This window comes from Scyliorhinus torazame, chromosome 22 (assembly GCF_047496885.1).
Source record: "Scyliorhinus torazame isolate Kashiwa2021f chromosome 22, sScyTor2.1, whole genome shotgun sequence".
Lineage (NCBI taxonomy): Eukaryota > Metazoa > Chordata > Chondrichthyes > Carcharhiniformes > Scyliorhinidae > Scyliorhinus > Scyliorhinus torazame.
This window is the reverse complement of record NC_092728.1, coordinates 3,088,206-3,105,316: the sequence shown is the minus strand read 5'-3', so window position 1 is coordinate 3,105,316 and position 17,111 is coordinate 3,088,206. Positions and strand designations below refer to the sequence as shown.

General features: G+C 57.6%; 2 protein-coding genes across 2 annotated transcripts in view; one reads left to right on the top strand and one right to left on the bottom strand.

Moving 5' to 3' along the window:
• Positions 1–17,111, top strand: part of LOC140399406 (rho guanine nucleotide exchange factor 3-like) — a 930,630-nt gene that overhangs the window by 540,871 nt on the left and 372,648 nt on the right. The gene's annotated exons all lie outside the window — the stretch shown is intronic.
• Positions 1–17,111, bottom strand: part of LOC140399382 (dynamin-1-like protein) — a 223,379-nt gene that overhangs the window by 135,579 nt on the left and 70,689 nt on the right. Inside the window, 1 exon segment of the mRNA XM_072488968.1 lies at positions 12,243–12,393. Within this exon segment, the coding sequence (XP_072345069.1) occupies positions 12,243–12,393 (151 nt within the window).

Genomic DNA, 17,111 nt, shown 5'->3' with positions numbered 1-17,111 from the left:
AGTGCACAGCCCGTCCCTCCCAATCCCCGTCCCCGTGTCCCAGAGACAATACTCACAGTGCACAGCCCGTCCCTCCCAATCCCCGTCCCCGTGTCCCAGAGTCAATACTCACAGGGCACAGCCCGTCCCTCCCAATCCCCGTCCCCGTGTCCCAGAGTCAATACTCTCAGTGCACAGCCCGTCCCTCCCAATCCCCGTCCCTGTGTCCCAGAGACAATACTCTCAGTGCACAGCCCGTCCCTCCCAATCCCCGTCCCTGTGTCCCAGAGACAATACTCTCAGTGCACAGCCCGTCCCTCCCAATCCCCGTCCCTGTGTCCCAGAGACAATACTCTCAGTGCACAGCCCGTCCCTCCCAATCCCCGTCCCTGTGTCCCAGAGACAATACTCTCAGTGCACAGCCAGTCCCTCCCAATCCCAATCACTGTATCCCAGAGTCAATACTCACAGTGCACAGCCAGTCCCTCCCAATCCCAATCACTGTATCCCAGAGTCAATACTCACAGTGCACAGCCCGTCTCTCCCAATCCCCGTCCCCGTGTCCCAGAGTCAATACTCACAGAGCACAGCCCGTCTCTCCCAATCCCCGTCCCCGTGTCCCAGAGTCAATACTCTCAGTGCACAGCCCGTCCCTCCCAATCACCGTCCCCGTGTCCCAGAGTCAATACTCACAGTGCACAGCCCGTCCCTCCCAATCCCCGTCCCAGTGACAATACTCACAGTGCACAGCCCGTCCCTCCCAATCCCCGTCCCCGTGTCCCAGAGACAATACTCACAGTGCACAGCCCGTCCCTCCCAATCCCCGTCCCCGTGTCCCAGAGACAATACTCACAGTGCACAGCCCGTCCCTCCCAATCCCCGTCCCCGTGTCCCAGAGTCAATACTCACAGTGCACAGCCCGTCCCTCCCAATCCCCGTCCCCGTGTCCCAGAGACAATACTCACAGTGCACAGCCCGTCCCTCCCAATCCCCGTCCCCGTGTCCCAGAGTCAATACTCACAGGGCACAGCCCGTCCCTCCCAATCCCCGTCCCCGTGTCCCAGAGTCAATACTCTCAGTGCACAGCCCGTCCCTCCCAATCCCCGTCCCTGTGTCCCAGAGACAATACTCTCAGTGCACAGCCCGTCCCTCCCAATCCCCGTCCCTGTGTCCCAGAGACAATACTCTCAGTGCACTGCCCCGTCCCTCCCAATCCCCGTCCCTGTGTCCCAGAGTCAATACTCACAGTGCACAGCCCGTCCCTCCCAATCCCCGTCCCCGTGTCCCAGAGACAATACTCACAGTGCACAGCCCGTCCCTCCCAATCCCCGTCCCCGTGTCCCAGAGTCAATACTCACAGTGCACTGCCCCGTCCCTCCCAATCCCCGTCCCTGTGTCCCAGAGTCAATACTCACAGTGCACAGCCCGTCCCTCCCAATCCCCGTCCCTGTGTCCCAGAGTCAATACTCACGGTGCACAGCCCGTCTCTCCCAATCCCCGTCCCCATGTCCCAGAGACAATACTCACAGTGCACAGCCCGTCCCTCCCAATCCCCGTCCCCATGTCCCAGAGACAATACTCACAGTGCACAGCCCGTCCCTCCCAATCCCCGTCCCCGTGTCCCAGAGTCAATACTCACAGGGCACAGCCCGTCTCTCCCAATCCCCGTCCCCGTGTCCCAGAGACAATACTCTCAGTGCACAGCCCGTCTCTCCCAATCCCCGTCCCCGTGTCCCAGAGTCAATACTCACAGTGCACAGCCCCGTCCCTCCCAATCCCCGTCCCCGTGTCCCAGAGACAATACTCACAGTGCACAGCCCGTCCCTCCCAATCCCCGTCCCTGTGTCCCAGAGTCAATACTCACAGTGCACAGCCCCGTCCCTCCCAATCCCCGTCCCCGTGTCCCAGAGACAATACTCACAGTGCACAGCCCCGTCCCTCCCAATCCCCGTCCCCGTGTCCCAGAGACAATACTCACAGTGCACAGCCCGTCCCTCCCAATCCCCGTCCCCCAGAGTCAATACTCTCAGTGCACAGCCCGTCCCTCCCAATCCCCGTCCCCGTGTCCCAGTGACAATACTCTCAGTGCACAGCCCCGTCCCTCCCAATCCCCGTCCCCGTGTCCCAGAGTCAATACTCACAGTGCACAGCCCGTCCCTCCCAATCCCCGTCCCCGTGTCCCAGAGTCAATACTCACAGTGCACAGCCCGTCCCTCCCAATCCCCGTCCCTGTGTCCCAGAGTCAATACTCTCAGTGCACAGCCCCGTCCCTCCCAATCCCCGTCCCCGTGTCCCAGAGTCAATACTCACAGTGCACAGCCCGTCCCTCCCAATCCCCGTCCCCGTGTCCCAGACAATACTCACAGGGCACAGCCCGTCCCTCCCAATCCCTGTCCCCGTGTCCCAGAGACAATACTCACAGTGCACAGCCCGTCTCTCCCAATCCCTGTCCCCGTGTCCCAGAGTCAATACTCTCAGTGCACAGCCCGTCCCTCCCAATCCCCGTCCCCGTGTCCCAGAGTCAATACTCTCAGTGCACAGCCCGTCCCTCCCAATCCCCGTCCCCGTGTCCCAGAGACAATACTCACAGTGCACAGCCCGTCCCTCCCAATCCCCGTCCCCGTGTCCCAGAGTCAATACTCACAGTGCACAGCCCGTCCCTCCCAACCCCCATCCCCGTGTCCCAGAGTCAATACTCACAGTGCACAGCCCGTCCCTCCCAATCCCCGTCCCTGTGTCCCAGAGTCAATACTCACAGTGCACAGCCCGTCCCTCCCAATCCCCGTCCCCGTGTCCCAGAGTCAATACTCACAGTGCACTGCCCCGTCCCTCCCAATCCCCGTCCCTGTGTCCCAGAGTCAATACTCACAGTGCACAGCCCCGTCCCTCCCAATCCCCGTCCCCGTGTCCCAGAGTCAATACTCACAGGGCACAGCCCGTCCCTCCCAATCCCCGTCCCTGTGTCCCAGAGTCAATACTCACAGGGCACAGCCCGTCCCTCCCAATCCCCGTCCCCGTGTCCCAGAGACAATACTCAGAGGGCACAGCCCGTCCCTCCCAATCCCCGTCCCCGTGTCCCAGAGTCAATACTCACAGGGCACAGCCCGTCTCTCCCAATCCCCGTCCCCGTGTCCCAGAGACAATACTCACAGTGCACAGCCCGTCCCTCCCAATCCCAATATCCCTGTGTCCCAGAGACAATACTCACAGTGCACAGCCCGTCCCTCCCAATCCCCGTCTCCGTGTCCCAGAGACAATACTCACAGTGCACAGCCCGTCCCTCCCAATCCCAATATCCCTGTGTCCCAGAGACAATACTCACAGTGCACAGCCCGTCCCTCCCAATCCCAATATCCCTGTGTCCCAGAGACAATACTCACAGTGCACAGTCCGTCCCTCCCAATCCCAATATCCCTGTGTCCCAGAGACAATACTCACAGGGCACAGCCCGTCCCTCCCAATCCCCGTCCCCGTGTCCCAGAGACAATACTCACAGTGCACAGCCCGTCCCTCCCAATCCCAATATCCCTGTGTCCCAGAGACAATACTCACAGTGCACAGTCCGTCCCTCCCAATCCCAATATCCCTGTGTCCCAGAGACAATACTCACAGTGCACAGCCCGTCCCTCCCAATCCCCGTCCCTGTATCCCAGAGTCAATACTCACAGTGCACAGCCCGTCCCTCCCAATCCCCGTCTCCGTGTCCCAGAGACAATACTCACAGTGCACAGCCCGTCCCTCCCAATCCCCGTCTCCGTGTCCCAGAGACAATACTCACAGTGCACAGCCCGTCCCTCCCAATCCCCGTCCCTGTATCCCAGAGTCAATACTCACAGTGCACAGCCCGTCCCTCCCAATCCCCGTCTCCGTGTCCCAGAGACAATACTCACAGTGCACAGCCCGTCCCTCCCAATCCCAATATCCCTGTGTCCCACAGACAATACTCACAGGGCACAGCCCGTCCCTCCCAATCCCCGTCCCTGTGTCCCAGAGTCAATACTCTCAGTGCACAGCCCGTCCCTCCCAATCCCAATCCCTGTGTCCCAGAGACAATACTCACAGTGCACAGCCCGTCCCTCCCAATCCCAATATCCCTGTGTCCCAGAGACAATACTCACAGTGCACAGCCCGTCCCTCCCAATCCCAATATCCCTGTGTCCCAGAGACAATACTCACAGTGCACAGTCCGTCCCTCCCAATCCCAATATCCCTGTGTCCCAGAGACAATACTCACAGTGCACAGTCCGTCCCTCCCAATCCCCGTCCCCGTGTCCCAGAGTCAATACTCTCAGTGCACAGCCCGTCCCTCCCAATCCCCGTGTCCCAGAGTCAATACTCACAGTGCACAGCCCGTCCCTCCCAATCCCCGTCCCCGTGTCCCAGAGTCAATACTCTCAGTGCACAGCCCCGTCCCTCCCAATCCCCGTCCCCGTGTCCCAGAGTCAATACTCACAGTGCACAGCCCCGTCCCTCCCAATCCCCGTCCCTGTATCCCAGAGTCAATACTCACAGTGCACTGCCCCGTCCCTCCCAATCCCCGTCCCTGTGTCCCAGAGTCAATACTCACAGTGCACAGCCCGTCCCTCCCAATCCCCGTCCCCGTGTCCCAGAGTCAATACTCTCAGTGCACAGCCCGTCTCTCCCAATCCCCGTCCCCGTGTCCCAGAGACAATACTCACAGTGCACAGCCCGTCCCTCCCAATCCCAATATCCCTGTGTCCCAGAGACAATACTCACAGTGCACAGCCCGTCCCTCCCAATCCCCGTCTCCGTGTCCCAGAGACAATACTCACAGTGCACAGCCCGTCCCTCCCAATCCCAATATCCCTGTGTCCCAGAGACAATACTCACAGTGCACAGCCCGTCCCTCCCAATCCCAATATCCCTGTGTCCCAGAGACAATACTCACAGTGCACAGTCCGTCCCTCCCAATCCCAATATCCCTGTGTCCCAGAGACAATACTCACAGGGCACAGCCCGTCCCTCCCAATCCCCGTCCCCGTGTCCCAGAGACAATACTCACAGTGCACAGCCCGTCTCTCCCAATCCCCGTCCCTGTATCCCAGAGTCAATACTCTCAGTGCACAGCCCCGTCCCTCCCAATCCCCGTCCCCGTGTCCCAGAGTCAATACTCACAGTGCACAGCCCGTCCCTCCCAATCCCAATATCCCTGTGTCCCAGAGTCAATACTCACAGTGCACAGCCCCGTCCCTCCCAATCCCCGTCCCTGTATCCCAGAGTCAATACTCTCAGTGCACAGCCCGTCCCTCCCAAACCCCGACCCCGTATCCCAGAGTCAATACTCACAGTGCACAGCCCGTCCCTCCCAATCCCCGTCCCTGTGTCCCAGAGTCAATACTCTCAGTGCACAGCCCCGTCCCTCCCAATCCCCGTCCCCGTGTCCCAGAGTCAATACTCACAGTGCACAGCCCCGTCCCTCCCAATCCCCGTCCCTGTATCCCAGAGTCAATACTCTCAGTGCACAGCCCGTCCCTCCCAATCCCAATCCCTGTGTCCCAGAGTCAATACTCACAGTGCACAGCCCATTCTTCCCAATCCCCGTCCCTGTATCCCAGAGACAATACTCACAGGGCACAGCCCGTCCCTCCCAATCCCCGTCCGTGTGTCCCAGAGTCAATACTCACAGTACACAGCCCGTCCCTCCCAATCCCCGTCCCCGTGTCCCAGAGACAATACTCACAGTGCACAGCCCGTCCCTCCCAATCCCCGTCCCTGTGTCCCAGAGACAATACTCACAGGGCACAGCCCGTCCCTCCCAATCCCAATATCCCTGTGTCCCAGAGTCAATACTCACAGTGCACAGCCCCGTCCCTCCCAATCCCCGTCCCCGTGTCCCAGAGACAATACTCACAGTGCACAGCCCGTCCCTCCCAATCCCCGTCCCCGTGTCCCAGAGACAATACTCACAGTACACAGCCCGTCCCTCCCAATCCCCGTCCCTGTGTCCCAGAGTCAATACTCACAGTGCACAGCCCGTCTCTCCCAATCCCCGTCCCCGTGTCCCAGAGTCAATACTCACAGTGCACAGCCCGTCTCTCCCAATCCCCGTCCCCGTGTCCCAGAGTCAATACTCACAGTGCACAGCCCGTCTCTCCCAATCCCCGTCCCCGTGTCCCAGAGTCAATACTCACAGTGCAGAGCCCGTCCCTCCCAATCCCCGTCCCCGTGTCCCAGAGACAATACTCACAGGGCACAGCCCGTCCCTCCCAATCCCCGTCCCCCAGAGTCAATACTCTCAGTGCACAGCCCCGTCCCTCCCAATCCCCGTCCCTGTATCCCAGAGACAATACTCAGTGCACAGCCCGTCCCTCCCAATCCCAATCACTGTATCCCAGAGTCAATACTCACAGTGCACAGCCCGTCCCTCCCAATCCCAATCCCTGTATCCCAGAGTCAATACTCACAGTGCACAGCCCGTCCCTCCCAATCCCCGTCCCCGTGTCCCAGAGTCAATACTCACAGGGCACAGCCCGTCCCTCCCAATCCCCGTCCCCGTGTCCCAGAGACAATACTCACAGTGCACAGCCCGTCCCTCCCAATCCCAATCACTGTATCCCAGAGTCAATACTCTCAGTGCACAGCCCGTCCCTCCCAATCCCCGTCCCCGTGTCCCAGAGTCAATACTCACAGGGCACAGCCCGTCCCTCCCAATCCCCGTCCCCGTGTCCCAGAGACAATACTCACAGTGCACAGCCCGTCCCTCCCAATCCCAATCACTGTATCCCAGAGTCAATACTCTCAGTGCACTGCCCCGTCCCTCCCAATCCCCGTCCCCGTGTCCCAGAGTCAATACTCACAGGGCACAGCCCGTCCCTCCCAATCCCCGTCCCCGTGTCCCAGAGACAATACTCACAGTGCACAGCCCGTCCCTCCCAATCCCCGTCCCTGTGTCCCAGAGACAATACTCACGGTGCACAGCCCGTCCCTCCCAATCCCCGTCCCTGTGTCCCAGAGTCAATACTCTCAGTGCACAGCCCGTCCCTCCCAATCCCCGTCCCCGTGTCCCAGTGACAATACTCACAGTGCACAGCCCGTCCCTCCCAATCCCAATCCCTGTGTCCCAGAGTCAATACTCACAGTGCACAGCCCCGTCCCTCCCAATCCCCGTCCCCGTGTCCCAGAGACAATACTCACAGTGCACAGCCCGTCCCTCCCAATCCCAATATCCCTGTGTCCCAGAGACAATACTCACAGTGCACAGTCCTTCCCTCCCAATCCCCGTCCCCGTGTCCCAGAGTCAATACTCTCAGTGCACAGCCCGTCCCTCCCAATCCCCGTGTCCCAGAGACAATACTCACAGTGCACAGCCCGTCCCTCCCAATCCCAATCCCTGTGTCCCAGAGTCAATACTCACAGTGCACAGCCCATTCTTCCCAATCCCCGTCCCCGTGTCCCAGAGTCAATACTCACAGTGCACAGCCCATCCCTCCCAATCCCCGTCCCCGTGTCCCAGAGTCAATACTCACAGTGCACAGCCCGTCCCTCCCAATCCCAATCCCTGTGTCCCAGAGTCAATACCCACAGTGCACAGCCCGTCCCTCCCAATCCCCGTCCCCGTGTCCCAGAGTCAATACTCACAGTGCACAGCCCGTCTCTCCCAATCCCAATCCCTGTGTCCCAGAGACAATACTCACAGTGCACAGCCCGTCCCTCCCAATCCCCGTCCCCGTGTCCCAGAGTCAATACTCACAGTGCACAGCCCGTCCCTCCCAATCCCCGTCCCCGTGTCCCAGAGTCAATACTCTCAGTGCACAGCCCGTCCCTCCCAATCACCGTCCCCGTGTCCCAGAGTCAATACTCACAGTGCACAGCCCGTCTCTCCCAATCCCCGTCCCAGTGTCCCAGAGTCAATACTCACAGTGCACAGCCCGTCCCTCCCAATCCCCGTCCCCGTCCCCCAGAGTCAATACTCTCAGTGCACAGCCCGTCCCTCCTAATCCCCGTCCCCGTGTCCCAGAGTCAATACTCTCAGTGCACAGCCCGTCCCTCCCAATCCCCGTCCCCGTGTCCCAGAGACAATACTCACAGTGCACTGCCCGTCTCTCCCAATCCCAATCACTGTATCCCAGAGTCAATACTCACAGTGCACAGCCCGTCCCTCCCAATCCCCGTCCCCGTGTCCCAGAGTCAATACTCACAGTGCACAGCCCGTCCCTCCCAATCCCCGTCCCTGTGTCCCAGAGACAATACTCACAGTGCACAGCCCGTCCCTCCCAATCCCCGTCCCTGTGTCCCAGAGTCAATACTCTCAGTGCACAGCCCGTCTCTCCCAATCCCCGTCCCCGTGTCCCAGAGACAATACTCACAGTGCACAGCCCGTCCCTCCCAATCCCCGTCCCTGTATCCCAGAGTCAATACTCTCAGTGCACAGCCCGTCCCTCCCAATCCCAATCCCTGTGTCCCAGAGACAATACTCACAGTGCACAGCCCGTCTCTCCCAATCCCCGTCCCCGTCCCCCAGAGACAATACTCACAGTGCACAGTCCGTCCCTCCCAATCCCCGTCCCCCAGAGACAATACTCACAGTGCACAGTCCGTCCCTCCCAATCCCCGTCCCCGTCCCCCAGAGTCAATACCCACAGTGCACAGCCCGTCCCTCCCAATCCCAATCCCTGTGTCCCAGAGACAATACTCACAGTGCACAGCCTGTCTCTCCCAATCCCCGTCCCCGTCCCCCAGAGACAATACTCACAGTGCACAGTCCGTCCCTCCCAATCCCCGTCCCCGTCCCCCAGAGACAATAATCACAGTGCACAGCCCGTCCCTCCCAATCCCCGTCCCCGTCCCCCAGAGTCAATACTCACAGGGCACAGCCCGTCCCTCCCAATCCCCGTCCCCGTGTCCCAGAGTCAATACTCTCAGTGCACAGCCCGTCCCTCCCAATCCCCGTCCCTGTGTCCCAGAGTCAATACTCTCAGTGCACAGCCCCGTCCCTCCCAATCCCCGTCCCCGTCCCCCAGAGTCAATACTCACAGTGCACAGCCCGTCCCTCCCAATCCCCGTCCCCGTGTCCCAGAGTCAATACTCACAGGGCACAGCCCGTCCCTCCCAATCCCCGTCCCCGTGTCCCAGAGACAATACTCACAGGGCACAGCCCGTCCCTCCCAATCCCCGTCCCCGTGTCCCAGAGACAATACTCACAGTGCACAGCCCGTCCCTCCCAAACCCCGTCCCCGTGTCCCAGAGTCAATACTCTCAGTGCACAGCCCGTCCCTCCCAATCCCCGTCCCCGTGTCCCAGAGTCAATACTCTCAGTGCACAGCCCCGTCCCTCCCAATCCCCGTGTCCCAGAGTCAATACTCACAGTGCACAGCCCGTCCCTCCCAATCCCCGTGTCCCAGAGTCAATACTCACAGTGCACAGCCCGTCCCTCCCAATCCCCGTCCCCGTGTCCCAGAGACAATACTCAGTGCACAGCCCGTCCCTCCCAATCCCCGTCCCTGTGTCCCAGAGTCAATACTCTCAGTGCACAGCCCGTCCCTCCCAATCCCCGTCCCCATCCCCCAGAGACAATACTCTCAGGGCACAGCCCCACCTCTGAATCTCCATCTTACTCTGCCATGATCAGATTGGCGCCCCCAATACAAACTCCTCGTCACCCCTCGACCCTGTCACAATGCTGCCAACGCCATTTCCCCCGATAATGCCCATTGGGAACACACTGTGTCTCCGGCGAGTGTGAGCGAGTGACGAAGCAAAGGGGAAGGGTTTGAAGACATTATCCCATTGAATCCTCAGCACTGAATCAAACAGCTTTCCCGCTTCCCAGCAGCTGTGTTACGGAGACCTGGACCTGCCGAAGGCCACCCCAGGGTGTGCGGAGCGCAGCTGGAGGGCACAGGGAGGTGTGGCATGTCCAGCACCCGCACAGGGCGCACCGCCGGACACGGGGGGGGGGGGGGGGGGGGGGGGGGGGGGGGCATGAAAGGGGTTGTGTGGTTTTGGACGGGATCAGTTGAGCGGGGATGAGCAGGCAGGAGAGCTGGAGGTGATGAACAAACAGGCTGTGACACTAATGCAAGCAGATCAGAAATGCAGACCTGAGGAAGCAGGAGGACGGCCCACATCTGTGGAGCAGAATGAAAGGAAAAGAACTGACATTTCTCCAGCATACAAACACAAACGGCTCATTTCCAGATGAACAGGAGTAGGCCATTTGGCCCATCAAGGCGATTGCCACTCGATCAGATTCAGGCTGAGCTGTGACTTAACCCCGGAATATCTTTGCTTCACAAAATCAATGTCCAGTTTACAATTAGAATTGGCCTCGAGAACACGGTCTGTTTCTAATATCATGAAAACTTTGATCAAAGCAGCCTGTAAACCGTCTAAATTCAGGGAATACAACCTGATCGCTGACCTCTGACAGTGCGGCACTCCCTCAGTACTGACCCTCTGACAGTGCGGCGCTGCCTCAGTACTGACCCTCTGACAGTGCGGCACTCCCTCGGTACTGACCCTCTGACAGTGCGGCACACCCTCAGTACTGACCCTCTGACAGCGCGACACTCCCTCAGTACTGACCCTCTGACAGTGCGGCACACCCTCAGTACTGACCCTCTGACAGTGCAGCACTCCCTCAGTACTGACCCTCTGACAGTGCGACACTCCCTCAGTACTGACCCTCTGACAGTGCGGCACACCCTCAGTACTGACCCTCTGACAGCGCGGCGCTCCCTCAATACAGACCCTCTGACAGTGCAGCACTCCCTCAGTACTGACACTCTGACAGTGCGGCACTCCCTCAGTACTGACCCCCTGACAGTGCGGCACTCCCTCAGTACTGACCCTCTGACAGTGCAGCACTTCCTCAATACTGATCCTCTGACAGTGCGGCACTCTCTCAGTACCGACCCTCTGACAGTGCGGCGCTCCCTCAGTACTGACCCTCTGGCAGTGCGGCACTCCCTCAGTACTGACCCTCTGACAGTGCGGCGCTCCCTCAGTACTGACCCTCTGACAGTGCAGCACTCCCACAGTACTGATCCTCTGACAGTGCAGCACTCCCTCAGTACTAACCCTCTGACAGTGCAGCACTGCCTCAGTAGTGACCCTCTGACAGTGCGGCACTCCCTCAGTACTGACCCCCTGACAGTGCAGCACTCCTTCAGTACTGTCCTTCTGACAGTGCGGCACTCCCTCAGTACTGACCCTCTGACAGTGCGGCACTCCCTCAGTACTGACCCTCTGACAGTGCGGCGCTCCCTCAGTACTGACCCTCTGACAGTGCGGCACTCCCTCAGTACTGACCCTGACATTGCAGCATTCCCTCAGTACTGACCCTCTGACAGTGCAGCACTCCCTCAGTACTGACCCTCTGACAGTGCGGCACTCCCTCAGTACTGACCCTCTGACAGTGCGGCATTCCCTCAGCACTGACCCTCTGACAGTGCGGCACTCCCTCAGTACTGATCCTCTGACAGTGCGGCACTCCCTCAGTACTGATCCTCTGACAGTGCAGCACTCCCTCAGTACTGACCCTCTGACAGTGCGGCACTCCCTCAGTACTGACCCTCTGACAGTGCGGCACTCCCTCAGTACTGACCCTCTGACAGTGCGGCACTCCCTCAGTACTGACCCTCTGACAGTGCGGCACTCCCTCAGTACTGACCCTCTGACAGTGCGGCACTCCCTCAGTACTGATCCTCTGACAGTGCAGCACTCCCTCAGTACTAACCCTCTGACAGTGCAGCACTCCCTCAGTACTGAGCCTCTGACAGTGCGGCACTCCCTCAGTACTGATCCTCTGACAGTGCAGCACTCCCTCAGTACTGACCCTCTGACAGTGCAGCACTCCCTCAGTACTAACCCTGACAGTGCAGCACTCCCTCAGTACTAACCCTCTGACAGTGCAGCACTGCCTCAGTACTGACCCTCTGACAGTGCGGCACTCCCTCAGTACTGACCCTATGACAGTGCGGCACTCCCTCAGCACTGACCCTGATGAATTGGCCTGGAATACATGCTGAGTTTCTGGAATGCGTCTGATTCTGAGGCTGGTATTTTCTGGCGTGCTCTGGTTAGAGTTGGGTGGTCTGTCTCGAGTTGGATCGATCTGGTGATGTAAGAATGGCAGGACACAGTACAGAGTGTTCGCGTTTGCAGCCCGCGATGTGCTGACCATGTGCTCGGTGGGGCTAAGGCCCGAGCTGCCTCCCAGTTACACTATTCCAGCACAATGCTGTCAGCAGATTACTCCACAGCCTATTGCAGACTGGGAGAAGATTCAGTGTGTTCCTCACCAGTATCGCCACTCTCTACCAGCTTCCGCTCCTCCGCAGATGCAACATTGACCAGCTGGAGAACGAGAGGTCGGCGGGTCACGATGCCAGGGCCACGGGGGAGGAAGTCTCTGCCCACGATGCTCTCCAACACCGAGCTCTTGCCACTGCTCTGCTCATCCAGGAGGAGAAAAGAGGAGAATGTTGGCAGCTTTATCACAGGAGGAGGATCCAGACTGGGGGGGCGGGCGCAGTGACCGCAACGGGTGAAACAGACACCCCCCCCACCGCCCAGACACCCCCCCCCCCCCACCGCCCAGATACCCCCACCCCCCCCACTGCCCAGACACCCCCCCACTGCCCAGACACCTCCCCCACTGCCCAGACACCTCCCCCACTGCCCAGACACCCCCCTCCCCACTGCCCAGATACCCCCCACACTGCCCAGACACCCTCCCACTGCCCAGATACCTCTCACCTCCCCACTGCCCAGACCCCCCCCACTGCCCAGACCCCCCCCACTGCCCAGACACCCCCCACCCCCCAGATACCCCCGCTGCCCAGACACCCCCCGCTGCCCAGACCCCCCCCCCGTTGCCCAGACCCCCCCCCCGCTGCCCAGAACCCCCCCCCCCCCACCCCCCAGACACCCCCCAGACACCCCCCCACCCCCCAGACACCCCCCCCACCCCCCAGATACCCCCAACCCCCCCACTGCCCAGATACCCCCAACCCCCCCACTGCCCAGACACTATCCCACTGCCCAGATACCTCCCACCCCCCCCACTGCCCACACCCCCCCAACTGCCCAGACACCCCCCACGCCACAGACACCCTCCACCCCCCACTGCCCAGATACCCCCACCCCCCCCACTGCCCAGATACCCCCACCCCTCCCACTGCCCAGATACCCCCCACTGCCCCCACACCCCCACTGCCCAGACACCCCCCAATGCCCAGATACCCCCCAATGCCCAGATACCCCCCCCGCTGCCCAGACACCCCCCCATTGCCCAGAAACCCCCCCCCAACTGCCCACACACACCCCCAACTGCCCACACACCCCCACCCCCCACTGCCCAGATACCCCCCACTGTCCAGATACCCCCCACTGTCCAGATACCCCCCACTGCCCAGATACCCCCCACCCACCCCACTGCCCAGACACCCCCCACTGCCCAGGCACCCCCCCACTGCCCAGACACCCCCCCCACTGCCCAGATACACCCCCCCACTGCCCAGATACACCCCCCCACTGCCCAGATACACCCCCCCACTGCCCAGATACACCCCCCCCCACTGCCCAGATACACCCCCCCACTGCCCAGATACACCCCACCCCCCCACTGCCCAGATACCCCCCCCCCACTGCCTAGAAGCATTGCGCAGGTCAAGGAGTCACAGCCTGAGTGAGAGAGATACAGACCGAGTGAGAATTTGGTAATTTGGTGCAGTGAGGTAACCAGGAAAGGTAAGTGGTTAATCTAATTGTGCTGTTTTTCAGTTAAAAGTGCAGTGTAGATTAGTGTCTGATTGGCTGAAGCTGCCCCCACCCTAATTGCTGAGAGGCAGTTATCGGGCAGTCACCTGAGGCCTGTTTAGGGGCACAAAGGTACACATTCCTCTCTTTGAAGTTTTAGTGTGAGTCATCCTAAAGCCTGTATAAAAGACAGACAGAAAGCGCACATTAGTAAGCATTGCGCAGGTCAAGGAGACACAGCCTGAGTGAGTGAGACACAGACAGAGTGAGAATTTGGTAAATTGGTGCAGTGAGGTAATTCGGTGAAGAGTGGGAGAAGGTGCTTTTTCCCGACTGTTTTGTTCTCTCTCTTTCTCCGGGCCTAATTTCGGGAGCCGTTCGGAGGAGGAGGAGCCGTCTCTGTGAGTATAAAAACCTAACGGAATCTTCCTGTTTTCCAGTTGTTTTCCCCAAAAGTGACGTCAGAGGGAAGCTGTGATCTGATTGGTTGATAGCAAATCTGCCCCAAATTTAAAAAAAACACAGCTAAACTCGTAAACTTAAATTTAAATAATTAATTAATTAGAGATGGCTGGTCAGGTGATGTGCTTGAGCTGCTTGATGTGGGAGCTGGCAGATCCCATTGCGAGCTGCAGCGACCACATCTGCAGTAAGTGTTGGCTGCTCGAAGAGCTCCGGCTCAGAGTTGATGAGCTGGAGTCTGAGCTTCAAACACTGAGGCACATCCGGGAGGGGGAGACTTACCTGTACACTGTGTTTCAGGAGGCAGTCACACCTGTCAGAGTAAGTAGTTTAAATCCTGCCAGTGGCCAGGGACAGCAGGGTGTGACTGCAAGTCAGGCAGGTAAAGGGAACCAGCAGTCAAGAACTCAGGAGCCTCAGCCCTTGACTCTGTCCAACAGGTATGAGGCACTTGCTCCCTGTGTGGATGGCAAACAGGGCTGCAGGAAGGATGAGTCAGCTGACCAAGGCACCATGGTTCAGCAGGCCATTCAAGGGGAGGGAGTAAATAGGCAAGTTGTAGTTGTAGGGGATTCTATTATCAGGGGGATAGATAATATCCTTTGTGAGCAGGATAAAGAGTCCCGCATGGTATGTTGCCTGCCCGGTGCTAGGGTGCGGGACATCTCTGACCAGCTTGAAAGGATACTGGAGAGGGAGGGGGAGGATCCAGTTGTTGTGGTCCATGTCGGTACCAACAGCATAGGCAAGTCTAGGAAAGAGGACCTGTTTAGAGATTATAAAGAGCTAGGATTCAAATTAAAAAACAGGTCCTCAAGGGTCATAATCTCCGGATTACTGCCCGAGCCACGTGCAAATTGGCATAGGGAGGCAAGAATAAGGGAAGTTAACACGTGGCTGAAAGAGTGGTGTGGGAAAGAGGGGTTCCTTTTCATGGGACACTGGCATCAGTTTTGGGACAGGGGGGACCTATACCGTTGGGATGGTCTCCACCTGAACTGAGCTGGGACCAGTGTTCTGGCGAAAAGAATAAATAGGGTGGTCAATAGGACTTTAAGCTAAAGATTGGGGGGGGGAAGGGAAAGTCAGGGAACCAAGAGGTGAAGTAATCAGTGGGAAGCGTAGCTGCTTAGGAATACAAAAAAGCACGAAAAGACTAAACTCAGGAGAGGCTACGATAGTCCCCATCCCACAAAATATGACACAGTGTATGGAAAGGTTCAGTAAACCAAGGTGCACCACACTAAGAAAACAAAAAGGGACGGTCAATAGAGAATTAAAGGTGCTATATTTAAATGCGCGCAGTGTACGGAACAAGGTAGATGAGCTTGTGGCCCAGATTGTGACTGGCAGGTATGATGTGGTAGGCATCACAGAGACATGGTTGCAGGGGGTCAGGACTGGCATTTAAACATCCAGGGATTCACAACCTATCGAAAAGACAGAGGTGGGCAGAGGGGGCGGGGTTGCCTTGTTAATTAGGAATGAAATTAAATCAATAGCACTAAATGACATAGGGTCAGATGATGTGGAGTCTGTGTGGGTAGAGTTGAGGAACCACAAAGGCAAAAAAAACATAATGGGAGTTATGTACAGGCCTCCTAACAGTGGCCGGGACCGGGGGCACAAAATGCACCACGAAATAGAAAGTGCATGTCAGAAAGGCAAGGTCACAGTAATCATGGGGGACTCCAATATGCAGGTGGACTGGGTAAATAATGCTGCCAGTGGACCCAAGGAAAGGGAATTCATTGAATGTTTACAGGAGGGCTTTTTGGAACAGCTTGTGATGGAGCCCACGAGGGAACAGGCCATTCTGGACTTAGTGTTATGTAATGAGCCAGACTTGATTAAAGATCTTAAAGTAAGGGAACACTTAGGAGGCAGTGATCATAATATGGTAGAATTCAATCTCCAATTTGAAAGAAAGAAGGTAGAATCAGATGTAAAGGTGTTACAGTTAAATAAAGGTAACTACAGGGGCATGAGGGAGGAACTGACGAAAATCGACTGGGAGCAGAGCCTAGTGGGAAAGACAGTAGAACAGCAATGGCAGGAGTTTCTGGGAGTAATTGAGGACACAGTACAGAGGTTCATCCCAAAGAAAAGAAAGGTTATCAGAGGGGGGATTAGGCAGCCATGGCTGACAAAGGAAGTTAGGGAATGCATCAAAGCAAAAGAGAAAGCCTATAATGTGACAAAGAGTAGTGGGAAGTCAGAAGATTGGGGAGGCTACAAAAACAAACAGAGGATAACAATGAGAGAGATAAGGAAAGAGAGGATCAAATATGAAGGTAGGCTAGCCAGTAACATTAGGAATGATAGTAAAAGTTTCTTTAAATACATTAAAAACAAACGGGAGGCAAAAGTAGACATTGGGCCGCTCCAAAATGACGCTGGTAATCTAGTGATGGGAGACAAGGAAATAGCCGAGGAACTAAATAAGTACTTTGCGTCAGTCTTCACAGTAGAAGACATGAGTAATATCCCAACAATTCAGGAGATTCAGGAGAGTCAAGGGGCAGAGTTGAATATGGTAGCCATCACAAAGGAGAAAGTGCTAGAGAAACTAAGGTCTAAAAATTGATAAATCTCCGGGCCCAGATGGACTACATCCTAGAGTTCTAAAGGAGATAGCTGAAGAAATAGTGGAGGCGTTAGTTATGATCTTTCAAAAGTCACTGGAGTCAGGGAAAGTCCCAGAGGATTGGAAAATCGCTGTTGTAACCCCCCTGTTCAAGAAGGGAACAAGGAAAAAGATGGAAAATTATAGGCCAATTAGCCTAACCTCAGTTGTTGGCAAGATTCTAGAATCCATTGTTAAGGATGAGATTTCTAAATTCTTGGAAGTGCAGGGTCAGATTAGGACAAGTCGGCATGGATTTAGTAAGGGGAGGTCGTGCCTGACAAACCTGTTAGAGTTCTTTGAAGGGATAACAAATAGGTTA